The 17,698-nt window shown below is 40.8% G+C and overlaps 1 protein-coding gene across 1 annotated transcript; it reads left to right on the top strand.

Moving 5' to 3' along the window:
- The first annotated feature begins 6,380 nt into the window (after positions 1-6,380).
- On the top strand, positions 6,381-7,657 carry LCE7A (late cornified envelope 7A). Its single transcript, XM_058439748.1, has 2 exons — positions 6,381-6,414; positions 7,082-7,657. Exon 2 carries the CDS (start codon positions 7,103-7,105, stop codon positions 7,388-7,390), a length of 288 nt encoding a protein of 95 aa, XP_058295731.1. The 5' UTR covers positions 6,381-6,414; positions 7,082-7,102; the 3' UTR covers positions 7,391-7,657.
- Positions 7,658-17,698: the final 10,041 nt, after the last annotated feature.

Here is a 17,698-nt window from a genome sequence, read left to right as displayed (position 1 = left end):
TCCTGACCTTGTGATTTCCCTGCCTTGGCCAACCAAAGTGTTTGGATTACAGGCATGAGACACCACGCCTGCCCAGGATCTGCATTTTAAAAGTACTTCCAAGATGGCTCATGTTCACAACCAGGTTTGGAATTCTTGATCTATAACAGCACTGAGAGTCCAGGACAGCTTCCTTGCTTTGCGCAGTTCTTTGCCAGGCTTGCCTTATTGCTCTGCAACCTTACAGACTGTGTGATACGCACTTGCTTTTAACTGTCCAGTATTCAGTTTTTCTAGATGCAATAATAACAAACTCTCAAGGTTGTTAAGAAGAGAAAATAAAGTATGTGAAATGCAATACAGTGCATTACAAAGCATGTGAAATGCAATACAATGCATTACAAAGCATGTGAAATGCAACACAATGTATTACAAAGCATGTGAAATGCAATACATGGAGGGATGTGAGGGGCTTTCCTTGTGTGACCACCATCACTAAAAGAATGAATGGTTTAGAACTACAGGCTCACAGAGTGATGGAACATGGGGTCTTGGTGTCACAGGTGAAGGTATGGGCTCCAGAAAGATTGACCAACTTGCCTAATGCTTCTTAATGGGTCCCCCCATGCCCTTAGGAGTTTTGTAGTGGCTTTCCTAGGTAAAAATACTACTGAAAACAGGCTTTGAGGTGAAGGGTGGTGATAAGAGGAATTCATCTTCCCTACCTTTCTCTTAAGATGTGTTAATTGCAGGATGGACGATACAGTCCAGCTGGGTTATCTCCTTTAGGCACAGTGGAGAAAATGATGGAGAGATCAATGGCATGGGGTTGTGATGAGCCAGAGATATTATCAGGACAACTATTTCCAAGAATAGGAGGGCGGTGGAGCCAAAGATCTGTTCTGCTCACCTTAGTTGGTAGAATTCATCTTTAACATCAGCAAAAAGGCATGAAGTTTCACAGGAGTCAGAAAGCTCTGTCATTGTAGGCAGTGGAGTCTCCTTTCTTAGAAGACTCAGAAATATATTCTTGGGATCTTAGAAATATATTCTTATTTAAAAATATATTCTTGGGTCTGGAGGAAAATGATAGGCAAGATGATCACTCTTCATCCTTCCTATTTTAAGATTAACAGGCATCACTTGATGGTGACATGTGTAAATACAGGCTCCTAATAAGATGTTTTAGCTCTTGCTCCATTCACTGAAGTCAACCAAGAAGCCAGGGTGGGGCCTAGGATCCAAAGAGGGCATCGTTCTGTGTGTTACATAGGAGAAGGATTGGCGAAGCTATCAGAGACAATAAATTAGGGAGTCACCCAGGCTCTAATATGGTCTAGAGCAACCACAAGCACAGAGATCTCATAATTACCTTAGTGATCAAGATGAAAACAGCAACATTCATTTTACAAATGAAGAGCCTGAGGCCCAGAAGAGGCAAGTGGCTTATAGCTGGTCAGAGTAAGGACTAGGCTTGTGCTCCAGGGATGACCTGCTGCTTCTTTCCAAGGGAGTTTTCTACAGCTGGAGATATTAGGGAAAAGAGGGGCCAGAGCACTGGTACCAGATGATATTGGTGTGCATCCCCCAATCCTAAAGGAGTAGAGCTCAGCATCTGGAGAATAACTGGGACTGTAATAATAATGCTTATAGTTGTAACTGCAGCTTATGGAATATCAATTAATTGCTGGGCACTGTGTTGGTTTCTTTTCTCACAGTAATTCTTTTAGCCACCATATTATACATGATGGGCCTGCCTCTCTAGTTCACACTATACAGATAGAATTCAGTGACTGTTTTGAGGCCACCTAACAGAGGTGATGAGAATATGTTATGCTGAATAGTTATTGTCCCTTTCTTCTACCCACTAATTCAGATGGGCACAGAACCATGAGGCAGGTCATCGATCATGGGTCATCACTATTCTCTGTGCTCCAAGAGAAACACAAGCAGCATTGATCCCTCAGTGGCCCTGGTATGAATCCCGTCATCCTTGGGCGGACCAAAAATCCTCTCCCAGTGCTGTTTGCCAATCAGACCCACATATGCTCCCTTCCCATGGAGATTCTGGCCCATAGGAGGACTGTTCAAAGGGTTGATTGCTCAGGCAGAAGGATAATCCTTGTTTTCCTTTCTCTCATCACTTGGGAATTAGCTTGATAAGAATCCCATGCATGCCAATGCTAGCTTGGCTGGTACCTCACCCTTTTATTAAGGGGCACACCCAAGCCAGATGGGAATCCTTAACATTCTTGAATCTTCAGGCAGGCAGGATGGTGAGGAAGTGCATGGGCAGATGAGAGTGGAGTCCAGGAATGCACCAGCTGTGCCCAGATGGCCTACGCCAAGCAAAGACCTTCCAGTCATCTTCCAACAATTCCCCTTTTCTAGAAGCTGATTAACAAATCTCCTTCCCCCAAGTCCATCTCTGATCCTCATTAAACCATCAGGCTGGTCATTCACCACAGGCTTCAGCTTTGTAGATAACCAAATCAAAACAATTAAGACCACCTTATCCTAGTAATCTTTTTAAAATGTAAATCTGATCATATTGCTCCCTTGTTTAAATGGTCAGGGATGTCCAGTTGTCTCTGGTCAAACTTTTAAAAGCAGAATCACCCTGTTTTCACATTAAACCATATGTATACCTCCAATATATAAAGAAGGTAAAGGTATAATTACTCTGATTGCAGCCGGGGGTAGTTACAAGGCCCCCACTATTGTCTGCTCAGGGTCTCCTTCCCAGGCAGCCCAAATAGTCAGGGATTAATGGTATTTTTAAGTGGAGCTCAAATTTCTGGAACCCTCATATTAATGAGATGGGAATTAAAATTTATTCTCAACCTCCTATCCATCAAACATGTTAATTGCATTATCACATTACAATAGCTCTGTGAGTTTCTTATTGATAATCCCATTTTATAGATTTTTTAAATGAAGCTCAAAAAATGTTAAATAACATATCCACAGCTCAAATGCCAATGCCCTGATTCTGAGACCCATATTCTCCCAGACTGTATGCCATATAAAGACATGAAGCAGATGCAATAGTCTATGGTGGAGGCATAGAGGGAGGGCTAGGGAGTGCACAAAGGCAGAGAAACTCATGTTGTCTGGAGGCTCTCAAAAGAGATGACAGTCGAGCATCCTTGGCAACAGCATTTTAGGAAATATAATTTGGAAGCCATAAATGTATGCTAAAATCACACAATGCATCAAGTAAAGCTTTTCATGTTTGGGGCCTGTCCTTCCTTTCTGTCCAGCAAACATCCCACCTCTGGTTCTTACACACCCAATATTATGGCCACTATCTGTTTCCAGAACAAATCAAGCTCATCCACATCTCTGTGCATTTGTCAATTCTTCTTCTGTTTACTTAGAATGCCAGTTTCCCCTTCACTCCCTGATTAACTCCCACTGATCTTCCAAATGTAACCTCTTCCAAGAGATGTAGTCCAGACAGTACAAGTTTCTGCCTTTGTGCAATCTCCAGCCCTCCCTCCATGCCTCCACCATTGCCTACTGCATTGGCTTCATGTTTTTACACAGCATAGAAGCTGGAAGAGTATGCGACCCAGAATCAGGGCACTGGCACTTGAGACATAGGTATGTTATATAATGTTTTTGAGCCCCCCCCCTTTTTTTTTGAGACAGTCTCACTCTGTTGCCTAAGCTAGAGTACAGTGGAGCTATCTTGGCTCACCGCATCCTCCACTTCCCAGGTTCAAGTGATTTTCCTGCTTCAGCCTCCCAAGTAGCTGGGATTACAGGTGCCTGTCACTACGTCTGGCTAATTTTTGTATGTTTAATAGAGACAGGGTTTCGCCATATTAGCCATGTTGTCTCGAACTCCTGACCTCAGGTGATCTGCCTGCCTCAGCCTCCCAAGGGGCTGGGACTACAGACATGAGCCACGAGCCTTATTTTTTCTGTAAAATGAGATTAACAAAAAGACACCCATAGAGCTATTATACTATGATAATTCAAATAACATATTTAATGAACGGTAGGTTGAGAATAAATGTTAATTCCCTTTCTTTCTCTCATATCATCTCACTTGGACCATTCTCTAAGGACAAGAAAATATCTTAATTTTCTTTGAATTCACAAAACTCTGCACATATCAGGCACTCAACAAATGAATTAACATCTTTAAAGTAGCATTTGAAAAGTTACTACAAAAAAGGAATTTCTGTGGACATAAATAATTCTTCATTATTGAACCGGAAGGTCATTGATGGGTATTAGACCAACACAATAAAATGGTGTTTTCCAACCTTTTTAAATATACTTGTAATACTTTTTGTCAGAAATATCACAGGGAAAGAGCATCATTTTGCCTGTCTCTACAGATCTGGGCTTCAGTGGCTCAGAAGAAGAGCCAGAAGAGGCACAACCAGAAGAGAACCACATATATACACTATACTCTGCTTTGGTACAGCAAGGCAAGATGTTAAGTCATTTCCTCTGATAAGTGGGAGAAACCGAATAGACTATGGAGTTCCTCCCTCATAATGTGACTTACTTTCAACTATCTCAACTATGTTGGCATAGTCAACATTCCAGCCATCATCTCCACCCTCTTCATCAAGTTCACTGCCACTTCCAATCCCAGATAAAATATGTTCAGGGACAAGATCAGACCTGTGCTGAGTGTAAGCTCCGTGGAGGTCTGAGGCTCATAAATAAAAATACCTACTTGAAGATATACCTAAGATAATCTGGGCCAGCCTCTCCTGAAACCTAGAAAGAGCAGCAGAGCAGGGACCAGAGCACTGACTCACAGTGCAAAGCTCCTGCTGCTGACTCCGTCCCCGGAGCAGCTTCCCACACCTGCCCCACAGGCCTGCCACTGACCTGGCCTCCCAGGCTGCTCTCTCTCAAGGAGTGAAAGGAGGGGAGACCTTTGCCTCAACCACAGATCGCCCATTAATTCATTAAACAAATATTTTTGAGCACTTATATTATGTCAGATTCTGTGTAGGTGCTGGAGATAAAGAGTGAACCCATGAACACTGAGATTTCATACTATCCAGGATGACAGATATTGAAAAACAAATACAAGCAAGTGTTACCAGGAATACAAGGTGCCATAGGAGCATTTCATAGGAGAAACAATACAATTGAGATTGAAGATGCAAGGATCCAGAGCAAAGGGGTAGGGATAGGTGTTGGAAAAGACAAGGGGCCACTCCTCCCCTGTAACACAGGAAGCTATGAAGGATGGCTGCAGATGTAAGTGGGCTTGAAGACTTAGGAGTAGGAAGCGGAAGTACTTTACGTTTGACAGCAGCTCTTTGCTCCATGTGGTAGAGGCAGTACCATCTATCTAGAGGCAGTAGTGAAGGTTTGGAAGATTCAAGGGAGGAGAAAAGCCATGAGGTATGTATATGGTGAAAACAGGGAGGTATATAGGGATCATCAAGCCATGTTTTGGACCAGCCAAGGTGATGATGATGAGTTTATGATGGTGTCATCCTGCCAAAATGTTTATTTTTGTTTTCATTTTTATAGCAACTAGGCACAACAGGGAGAATTCAGCCAGGGATAAGGCTTTGCCAGTCAAATGCAGTGACAAGCCAAATGGGTAACAAAAGAAAGTTTATTATATTGGCAAAAGAGTAGTTGAAACAATGAACTAAGAAAAGTGAACTGGGTGGGGAGTGGCATGAAAAATGGAGGGAGCTTGTGGGCAGGAGAGAGACTAGATCCTAGTGGATGTACCCAAGAAAATCCAAAAGAAGGGGCTGCTGTGAAATGGGGGCCTAAATTCATGATCCCAGAGAGTTAGAAGGTATGGTTTCTAGTTCAGACTCTGCACAACTTTGAGGTCTCCTTTGCCCGCTCTGGCCATATGTTCCTGGCCTACATAGAGTGGAAGTATCCTAAATCTGCTTGCAGCTGGGACTTTCTATGATGCCACATTGTTGATCAATATTTTAGGCACTTTGGTATCTGAATCAAATACACTGAGCCCTCAGTAGTGGCCCATGTGTGCTTAGATTATTGGTTCCAATCTTACTGATAATGCCTGCAGAAACCCCGATCAGTGACTGTGTTGATCTAACATCTGTGACTTTAGATGCCCAGTCATGCTTTGGATTCCTCCAGAAACCCTAATTTCAATTGCCAAGCTATGTCATTATAAATACCCCTCTAAGTCATGATCTTCTAATCTTTATGGAAATACTGTGAGGGTTTATGAAGGGGAAGGATGCTCTGGGGGATCTGGTAGTGACACAGGGTGACAAAGTGAGAGAATGACAGAGCCAGTGGAATGTGGGAAGTTGACATCACAACCACCCGGTTGGGAAACAGTTTTCACATCATCTGTGGCTCATTCCCTCGAGTTGAATGCGGTGTGTGTATAAAAGCCTTCCACTCACAGTGTATCTATCCACAGTCCCATTGCTTGCCCAAGGTTAAGAGGACAAGGTGAGTGTTTTTACTGATCTGACGGCAGTTTGGGGATGACTAGGGCTGCTACACCTCCTTTGGGAAAAGCCATTCGAAGTTGGAGAGAATGGAAATTGATAATTCCAGGAAGACCAGGCTCATGGCAATCATTGAGGTGGTTCAGAAGCAGCAAACCCAGAAGGAGTGAAGTTAACCAGAGACTGGGGCAGTGCAGACTTGGGAGTGGTAAGAGGAACTAGTTTGTAGGACAAGAGACAGCCACGCGGGGCTGAAGAGTACGGCTAAAGGCACAGCTCATGATGCAAGAAAGAAAAAAAGGGAGATGATGATGAGAGGTGACATAACCATAGACTCAGGTTAAAAATATGGTTTTCAGAATGCATAAATTAGAAGATAGGATAATAACTAAATGCAGATTTGGGGGACTACATAGTGCCCTAAGCGACTGCCTTTGAAGTCAGGAGTCTTGAGAGAATCAGGCCAGGCACAAGAGAAGGAGTGACCAGACTCTAACTTACTCACTGCTGAATTTCTCCTATGTCAGGAAAGCAGGGCTGCTCTGCTATTACGATGTGGCTTCTGGAGCCACATATTCAACTGTAGAATTTCAGGCTCTGTAGAAAAATGTTGATACAAACAAGGTTTACATTAATTAGACTTTTGAAATGTTTGCATTGTTTTTTAGAATAACTGGACTTTCTCCAAGATGTCCTATCAGAAAGACCAGCAGAAGTGGCAGCTCCCTGCCAAGTGCCTCCCCAAATATCCATCCGAGTGGGCCCCTCAGGCTCCTGCTTCATGTCCAGCTCCATGCCCCACTCCAGCTCCCTCCTGCTGTGTTCCCAGTTGCTGTATTTCTGGCTTTGGAGGCCACTGCTCTCTAGTTTCACTCCGGTTTCCACGATTCTACCTGCGTCAGCCCCAGCATTCTGACTGCTGCGAGCACGAGTCTTCTAGATGTTCCACTTGCCATAGCTCTGGAGACTGCAGCTGACCTGTGACCTTTGAGGAACCAAAGAACCACAGCCAAGGACCCGCCCTGAGTTGATGTCTTCCCTCACTCTTACCCTCCTCCTTCCTTCTCCTCCTGAACTCAGCTGCCTAGCTCCATAGGTGATGGGCTCCCCATTTTGCTGAGAACCTCAGGCCTCTTGGCCTTGGCTGTGTTCCTAGATCAAGGAGACCTGCATGCAACAGAAAAATCTGCTTTTTGAAGCCTGATCAGTGTGCTAAAATAAAGCTTATCTTTCCTGGTGCCCTATATGTTTGTCGATACTCCATCCTCAGCTCTGAAAAGCTCACATTAATCTGAATTATTTAAGCAGACTCCCACAAGGTGCCAGGCAGGTGGAAATTCCTACCAAGGTAGACCTGGAGTCTGAGCTATTTGATAAGGCTGTGAAAAGCAGATATTTAGAAGGGCAGAGTAGAGGGAGTTTCCAAAATGTAAGTGAGTGACCCTGTTCCATGGCTGCTGCAGCAGGTGCCACCAGCACAGAGTTTTCTTTCTGTTTATTGAGGACATTTTGCTGCCCAGACCCTCCTTATTTGGGAGAATCTTATGCTCAGAAAGGAGATGGTACAGCAGTGCTTGTACTTCTCAGATCTCAGTTTCAGAAGCCATGAGAAATACTCTGCTTGAGCATATTCACTCAACTGAGTCCCTCGCTCCATGTCTTCACACAGAAGCCAGGATGAGGGAGGAATTTGTACGTGGTCCAATCAGCACAATACCCAGGAGACTTCTGGCCTTGGTGTTGCTATCTACCCTTTTCAGATTTTCCCTCGTCTATTCAACAAGCCAAATGGCATAGGTGTAGGGCCTGCTCTTAAAGCAATGTCCTTCCTGACCCAACAGCGGGCATGGGTCACAAGCCACAGCAATACTTCTGTACAACCTCCAGGGCTATGGCTCTTAGCCACAATCTTGAGACACATGGTGCCTATCAGGTCAGTGGGAGACAAAGAAATAGGGTTATGGCCAGTACCCTAGAAACTGCACATATCCACAGCTTAGAATAACTAAACCGTGGCTATGCTGTCAAAACATCTGGTTTCAGGCAGAGGAGTGTCACACACTTGAATGCCACCCACTAAGTATGTCCTAGCAGAAGAGAGACTGTTCCAGGCTGTCCCTTGGCCCAAAATCAATTACTAAAGGTCATGGCTGGCCCAGGGCACCCAGGGCACTGAGAGTTCTGAGGGTAAGAATGAAGGTAGATTTCATCACCGTCCTTGACATCCCTATGCTCAGTCCAAGAGAAGGACTTCCAGATCAGTGTTTTCCAGCCTCTGACAAAAGGAACAGTAGGGTTCCAGAGAGGTTCTTCAGGGGTTCTTGAGATTTCTATTTGTATGTATATGTGTGTGTTTATGTGTGTTGACACGTTGGAGAATATTCAGAATGCCTGTTCAAAAATGTTAAATAACAGGTGATAATGATAACACCTGGGAGATCACCCAGCTCTCCATGTTCATCTGGGCTGTTAGTCTAACTAGTTTACTGTTAGCTGATCTAAATAGTAGACTGCAGAGTAAAAATCATGTAACATCTTTGTGTGTATTTTTTATTTTTTAATCACAGTTATTGATTTAAGGGGAAATGTTATTTTTATCCATATTATAGCCTCATCTTTAAAATAATATCTTCCATTTCACATTCATTCCTTTCCAATGGAGAGCAAGTGAGTTGTCTGAGAGGTGAAATGGCAAGAGTTCTGCCTTTTTTTGTCTCTGCTTTTCTACTGTGCTCACTCTGGTTGCTGGAAGGCTATCTCTCTGTGGACCAAGTTCTATCCCAATGCAGGCTCCAAGGTTTAGACTTTGAAATAAATATTATGAAGTTCATTTTGGCAGTGGTACAAGTTACATTTGCCAAAGCTCTGATTTATAAACTCTCTGTCTTAAACCATTCTCTTTCTCAATTGTTTAAGAGTTTGGGAAGGAAAGACATATGATTAATTAACCCTCTCAAAAATCCCAATATTACAAACAGTGTGACTGTGTACAGAATCCACCCCACCGTTTATACATCTAGTTATGTAAAATTTTATTCACACAAAATTGTATTACAGCTCATTGCATTAAATACAATACCAGATAAGTCCAAGTGCACCAATGTCTCATGATAAATTATTTTAACAGCTATCCCCTAGTGACATGGTAATATCATAGTGCAAGGCATTACTCATGTGTTTGTGGTGATGCTGGTGCAAAAAAACCTACCTGGCTGTCAGTTGCATAAAGATAAGTACATAATTCTTGATAATGATAATAAATGACTATGTTGTTTGTTTTTATGTAGTCACTGGATTTTTATCATTATTTTAGAGTATACTCATCTACTTACATAAAAAAGTTAACTCTAAGACAGCCTTAGGCAGGTCCTTCAGGAGATATCCAGAAGAAGGAAGGCACTGTAGTCATAGATGACAGTTCCATGCATGTTATTGTCCCTGAAGACCTTCCAGTGGGACAAGATGTGGAAGTGAAATACAGTGATACTGATGATCCTGACCTGTGTAGGACTAGGCTAATGTGTGTGCTTGGGTCTTGTTGTTAATAAAAAAGTTTAATTTTTAACTAGGAAGAAAAATTTACAGAATAAGGATATAAGAAAGACAGTATTTGTGTACAGTTGTACAATGTGTGTTTTAAACTCCTATTACGAAAGAGTCAAAAAGTTAAAAAAAATAAAAAGTTTATAAAGTTAAAAAGTTATAGTAAACAAAGATTAATTTATCATTGAAGAAATAGAATTTTTATAAATTTAGTGTCCCCTAACTGTATAGTGTCTTTAAAGTCTACAGTAGTATAATGTCCTCGGCTGTCACATTCACCCTCCACTCACTCACTAACTCATGTAGAGCAACCTCCAGTCTTGCAAGCTCCATTCATGGTAAGTGCCCTATACAAGTGTACCATTTGTATCTTTGATACGATATTTTCCTGTAAATACATTGGTGTATATACAAACTATATATATACTGTATATATACAATTTTTATATATACTATATATATTCACTGTATATATAATTTATATATAGTATATATATACTATATATACTGTAGATATATTTTACTGTACCTTTTCTATGTTTAGATACAAAAATACTTACCATTGTGTTACTACTGCCTAAAGTATTCAGTATAGTAACATGCTGTACAGGTTTATAGCCTATGAACAATAAGCCAGACCATACACCATCTAGGTTTGTAGAACTATGCTCTATGATGTTCACACAATGACGAAATCACCTAAAGACACATTTCTCAAAATGTATCCCTGTCCTTAACTAACACATGACACTACTACTAGAAAAAAAGCCTGTTAAAAATGACATGGTATTGATACTGTAAGAAGGATGTTAGATGACCAGCTCATTTAGAAGTACAGTTAGGAGTATTTGCTAATAAAGAACTTCAGAAAGACTGCAGCATGACAAAAACCTCACTTCATGAATTATTCTAAGGTTGAGATCATGAAATATTTATAATAAAACTGAACAGGAATATGCTTACTGAGAATATTTCCATTTTGCTTATTTTCGTACAATATGTTCAAGCAAGTCAATGGAAAGATGACTGACACATGAGCAACTGAAGAAAACTTTAAATATTGAGATCAGCTTTTTAGCATATTATTGAATAAATCAGCACAATGGGATGTTTATACTGACATTTCAAAAGCAATGACAAGAAAAATTGTAGAAACTATGTTTTATATAGACATTATTGCTAACATGTGCTTAAGTAATTGTGTGTTGCATGAAGAACAAATGAATTTAAGAAGCTGCAGATATATTGCAAAATGATGTCTGACAAAGCCATTCATAAAAATTGGCTTTAAATTTCCAGCTTTTCAGTGTTATATGTATGAAATGAGAAGACATGGGATAAGTCCTGGTCACCGGCAATAAGGGACAATGTCCTGGCAAAGATATTTCAAATGAGATAAGAAATAACCATTTTTTGTTGATAAACATCATTATGTTGATAAATATCTCATAAACATATCATAGTTACAACAGCTGGAAATGTTTGCTGATTTGTTTGATAAACTGAAAAAGCTTGTCATGTGCAATATTGCAAGGTCAATATATTTCAAGCAGCAGATAAAGTGTAAACAATCAAATGAAAACTGACTCAACACAAAATAAATTCAGCTTTCTGAAACACTTAATCACTATTAATTCATTAAATAATTGTTTATCAAGCGCTTTTTATGTGCTAGGCATTGATCTGAGAGCTGAGGATATGGCTATAAACCAAAACAGTTCCTACTGTCACGGAGTTTAGTTTCATGGAGGCAGCAGACAATAACTACACAATGGCTAAATATATAACATATTACATGGTACTAAATAGTATGGGAAAGAAATAAAGGAAGGCTGGGGGAATGGACAGTGTGGATGCAGGCCTGCTAGTTTATACAGGGTGGTTAGGGAAGGCTTGTGTGATAAAGCATTCTTTTGTAGGAAGTGAAGAAGCAAATCACATGGATATCTGGAGAAAGAGCACTATTAGGCAGAGAGCACCAGGAGCACAAAACTCAGGACTGTGCAAGATGCTTCGGAGGCACAGCGAAGAGGTGAGTGAGCCTGGAAGGAGGGAGTGGCTGCCTGGATTACAAGGATAAGTTGGATTCAATCTATGAGGACCTTATGGGATTTGGGCTTTTACTATGGATGACATGGGTATGCATTGGAGGGTTTGGAGCAGGGGTATGCCACTACCTAAGCTATGGGTTTTTCACTTTTATTATTTTTAATTGACACATAATAATTTTACCTATGTATGAGGTACAGTGTAATAATTTAATACATGTATACAATGTGTAATGATCAAATCAGGGTAATTAGCACATCCATCACCTCAAACATTTATCATTTCCTTGTGTTGGAAACATTCAAAATCCTCTTCTAGCTATTTAAAATATACAGGGAATTATGAATTATAGTCACCCTATAGTGCTAAGACACTGGAATTTACTCCTCTTATCGAGGTCTGCTTTGCATCTGTTAACCCACCTTTGGCTACCTCCCCTTCTGCTTTGTTGAGGAAAGACTAGAAGTTAAGTGCAGACCAGGATAGCCACATAGGAGGCCACTACAATAATCAAGGCAAGAGCTAATGGTGGCTGGGACCAGGGAATTTGTGGTGGAAGAAATTTTCAGATTCTAGATATATTTTGAAGACTGAAGCAACAGGATGTATGGGTCTATAAGAAAAAGAGGACTCAAGGATTGCTTTCATCTGGGCAATGGGAAGGATACAGTTGCATTTTAAGAGATGAAGACTTTAGGAGTAATGAGTGTTTTTTGAGGCAGGAGGGAAGTTTTGTTTTATATGTGAGATACCTATTTCCTATCCAAGTAGGAACTTTAAGAGACAAACTTGGATACTTAAGCCTGGAGAGAGAAGTTTGAGAATTATCAGCATATGTTTGAGACAGGATGATATTACCTAGAGAGGAAATACAGACAGAGAAGAGAGGATATACAATGACTCCACCCTGGGACACTCCAATATTTGGAAATCAAAGATATGAGAAGTAACTATCAAAGAAAGTTGGGGCGGGGGGTTAGTGATCAGTGAGGAAGGAGGCCATCTATCTACGAGGGAATAGGGGCCGAGCAGTCAGGTGAAGAAAGTACTGCAAGAAAGAGGTAGTGATTATGCCAGTCACGTGCTGCTGGTGGTGTCAATCACATCCATTATATCTGGCAAAAAGCAGATCAACAGTGACCTTGACAAGAGCATTTTAGGCAGACTGGTGGGACAAAAGCTTGACTGACGAGGTTTAAAGCAGGATTGGAGACAAGGAGTACCAATAATTAAAAAAAAAAACTTTTGAGGAATATAATGCTTTAAAAAATAGATAATTGAGTGTTGACTTAAAGTGGTTGTGAGATCTAGGGAGAGAGAAAATGAGAGAGAGACAGAGACCAATTTTTTTTAAGGTGAGCATTATAAGTATTTTTTAGATGGAAAATATAACGTTTTATGTGCTGATGAAACAATCCAGTATAGAGAGGAAAAACAATTATGAAGGATGAAGAGGGGAGAATTGCTGGTATGATACTCTTGGGTAGATGAGAGGGATGGAATCCAGGTCACCAATGGAGGGTTGTCCCCAGATAGGAGCATGGAGAGGTTACACTTGGTAGCAAGAGGGACCACAGTAGAAAGGTAGGTGAGTAGACAAAACTATATGGATGTTCTTTTATAATTGCTTCTGTTTTCTCAGTAACATAATAAGTATGCTCATCACTGAAAGGGAGAAGAGTGATGGAAATGTTGGAAATGCGGGGAGAGAGACAGAGGGGCAAGAGAGACATGGATTATGCAAGCACATGATTTTAATGATAGTTTGTGGAGCTTATACTGGGTAAGAAAAGAAATGAAGACATGAAGGAGATATTGGCCAGATAAAACATTGTGGTATCAATGAATTGTAGTTTCCAGCATATCGAAAAACTTTTCAGAGTGGGATACCAGAGCGAGTAAGTTGGTTGGAAACACAGGAAGTCAGGTTTGGGAAATGGACTACTTGAAACTCATTTTACAGAAGGGTTGTAGTTGTTAATAATAATGACTGGTCTAGGCTGGTATGACATGGGAGTAGATGAACTAGGATGAAAAACAAGTTAGAGGTGCATAGGTCAAAGAATTGTGAACTAAATTATTAAATGAATCATTTTTGTGAATGTTAAAAACACCAAAGACCATGACAGAAAGTCTTGGATTGAGCAACAGTGAGCAGAGTGCCAGATACTTACCTGGGGATTTGCAATGAAGAGAAGCAGTGGTTGGTGTAATGGATGCCTAGCCCATTCCTCGGCCCAATGAGTACAAAGGCATGGGCAAGAAGAAAATGGCCAGACCATGAGAGGACTATGCAGAACTCAGGTTTCACTTAGGGCAAGAAGGTGGAGGTGGCTTTGTGAGAAGAGTTGGTTGATACAGAGCATTTTTTCGATGTACAGCCTTGAGTCTTGAGGGCTTCTGGGGGGTTTAGGGCACTGGAGAAGGATGGAAGATGGAGTCCCATTGGGGACTGTGCAGACCTATGGGGAAGGGAGGAATCCTGGTGATGGCAGGCAATTTGGGAGTCCTGAACTTCTGCTGGTGACTGAGACAAACAGGCAGAGGGCATGACAAGTTAGTGCTGAGTGTCATCAAGGCAGAATGAGAGAGCAGGCTGTAAGTGCTGAGGAGGACCCAGGAGGGTGAGCAGAGTCCTGTCCACTCCCACCCCCACTCCCATTCCTCACCACCTCCATTCCTACTGGCTGTGGCTGGATTGCTTTTAAAAGATTCCAGTCAGGGACTGAGGAATCTTAAAATGTTAACAATAGCATCGAGGATTGTCTCACATTATAGATGTGCAGGTAATACATTACATTGCTTTATATAATGTCATATAACTTGTCAAGTTATAGCATATCAAATGTTTCTCTATTCAACACACATTATCTGACATAGTTGTTTTTTAAAAATTATTTTGTCATTAAACACTTTTCAGTCAAAGAATGTGAACAGTTCTTAGACATTTCTGCTGATTGTCTCCAAATCCTTTATAACTATCTTTTCAAATATTGAGGTTAATCTAATAGAAAAATATGCTGAAATTGTAAAGTAAGCTGTTGAAAACCAAAACAAAGCAAGAAACAAATCCTGACAACTGTCTAACAGCTGATGCTGTGACTGGTGCTCCCTGGGTTGTGGACTGCACAATCCGGACAGCTCCAAGCAAAGGCCCCAAGGACCATTTGCAAAGTAACTATTATTTTACCAGTACTGCCCAACCAGAAAGAAAAAATACAGAGAAACAGTAGATGCAGAGACTACTTAATAATACTACAACTATCATCTGCATTTCATGAATTGAGTTTTGTATATTCATCAAAATAACCCAATTTTTCTTAATTAACTAATTGATATAAATTTTAATGTAAAAGATAAATTTAAATAAATAAACAAGCTCTTGTCTGTTTTATGCATAGTGGTCTCAATGTAAGTTTCTATTAGACAAATGGTTGCAGTTGTTAAAGTATTTGAAGGCTCTCAGAGACTATTAGAGATTCCATGCTTTGTTAATAGGTGTTCTGTGAAAATAATAATTGCAAGTGATAATTATCTTCACAAATGTTGTAAATAATATAAGTATCATTGTGATAAAAATAACACATACTAATTTTATTCTTAGCATACAATCTGCATTTAAGAAAACAACATGCCTAATCAGAGAAGGCCAGAAAGTCACTGACAAATTAACTGACCTGGGAGCACATCACCTTTAACTTGGGCATGAATTTGCATGCAGAGTTTCTGGTTCATCCTTGCCTTGATGTATATTGTCTAATGGATGGGAAAAAGTCATCAATGCAATTTATCTTATTTTTCTTTTCTTTTTTTTGAGACGGAGTCTCGCTCTGTCGCCCAGGCTGGAGTGCAGTGGCGCAATCTCGGCTCACTGCAAGCTCCGCCTCCCGGGTTCACGCCATTCTCCTGCCTCAGCCTTTCCGAGTAGCTGGGACTACAGGCGCCCGCCACCACGCCCGGCTAATTTTTTGTATTTTTAGTAGAGACGGGGTTTCACCGTGGTCTCGATCTCCTGACCTCGTGATCCGCCCGCCTCAGCCTCCCAAAGTGCTGGGATTACAAGCGTGAGCCACCGCTCCCGGCCTTATCTTATTTTTCAATATCAGCATATACTTGAGATACTATTCAACGTTAGTAAATATGTTTAACTTTACTGCACAAATGTATTCTGCTTTGATGTGTTACTGAGAAAATAAATTTGTGAGACCTTTGCATTTTTTTCTCAACCATAATACAAAGGGGCCATTATCTGTATTTCTCTAACAAAGTTAAATGTATCATTTCATTATTAAATTTAAAATATGACATATATTGTGTTCAAATAATTTTGGGAAATGTGGTTCTAGAGCAATGTTATTCAAGCCTCTATTAGTAAGAAATGTGTATACTTTTATTTATTAATGAATTATCTACACATATTACTATATAAATTTTAAGTACAATATAACAGAAAACAAAAAATGAAAATTTTAAAAGTTGGGACAATAATTAGAAATACTACTTTGAGTCATGGTGGACACCTTCTCGTGTCATGTAGAGTCTTCTTTGGGGACCAAAGTTGGATTAAATGAAAACAGAGCAACAATTACCAGAGCTAAACCCTCTGCAGGGCTTGGGGCCAACAATATGGTTTGCATGGTGTCAGGTGTTGTTATACACCAGACCACAAGAGGGCAATCGCGGGAAGACCACAGGATCCACCGGGAGATGAGGCCCTCCAATCTACAAGCCGGCAGTGTGGCTTGGAACACCTCTCCGAGCCTCATCTTAGCCATTTGAAAATGGAAACAACATCAACAAAGACAAGAGACACTAAGTTGATCTATTTTGAAGGTTACATAAGGTAATATATTTGAATTTTTTCCTAAGTTGTAAAGTACTGTATAAAATGTTTATTTTCAATAAATTAGAAGACCGATGAATCTCTTGCCTACTAATCTTATTCATCTTACTGCCTATCAGTTTCTTGGATTTTGCTTCATGTGTCTATGTTCACATTTCTTGCTACATTTTGTTCTCTCTGGCATTTTCTGACTTATTTTTCTTTTCTGACCGTTTTTCTTTCCTCCCTTTCTCTCTGTCCCGAGTTGGTCCTATGTAACTGCTCGCAAACTCTGTACCAGCACTCTTCAAGGAGCTTAATATGTTCTACCTCATTTAATCCTCACACCAACTGCACAGAAAAGTACTGTGTCCATCCTCTTTTTATAGACCAAGAATCTGAAGTTAAGAAATGTGTTCAAAGACGCAGAGCTGGTAAATCATAGAACTAAGCTTTGAGTCTAAGTTATTCCACTGTAACAGCAAGTCCAATCAGGAGACAGAAGCGATGGAGTAAGTTAGACAGAGGGAATTTAATATAAGAATTAGTAACAATAATAAAAGAAAGACTAAACTATAAGACATAAGAAAAAAGCTCAGGGAGGGTACCCAAAGAAAGACAAAAGTAGAAGGGGTTCTTACCTATTGGGAAAGGTGTGGTTCAGCCACCGGTCAGCAGAGAAGTGCTCTGGCTTAGCTAGATGGGGTGGGTCTGGAGTTAAACCCTCCAATAGGGGGCAAACAATAGGTCACCTTCCCAGTGCAGGGCAAGGCTGACATCGGGAACCATGTGGCTTGGATATGCAGTGGGAATCCAGGCTTACCTTCAGAGTACGTGGGCAGCAAGCAGGCCTGCAAAGGGGGCCGCAGCT

The sequence above is a fragment of the Hylobates moloch genome, unplaced genomic scaffold, assembly GCF_009828535.3.
Source record: "Hylobates moloch isolate HMO894 unplaced genomic scaffold, HMol_V3 SCAFFOLD_5, whole genome shotgun sequence".
In the NCBI taxonomy this organism is placed as follows: Eukaryota; Metazoa; Chordata; class Mammalia; order Primates; family Hylobatidae; genus Hylobates; species Hylobates moloch.
This window is presented reverse-complemented; position numbering and strand designations above follow the sequence as displayed.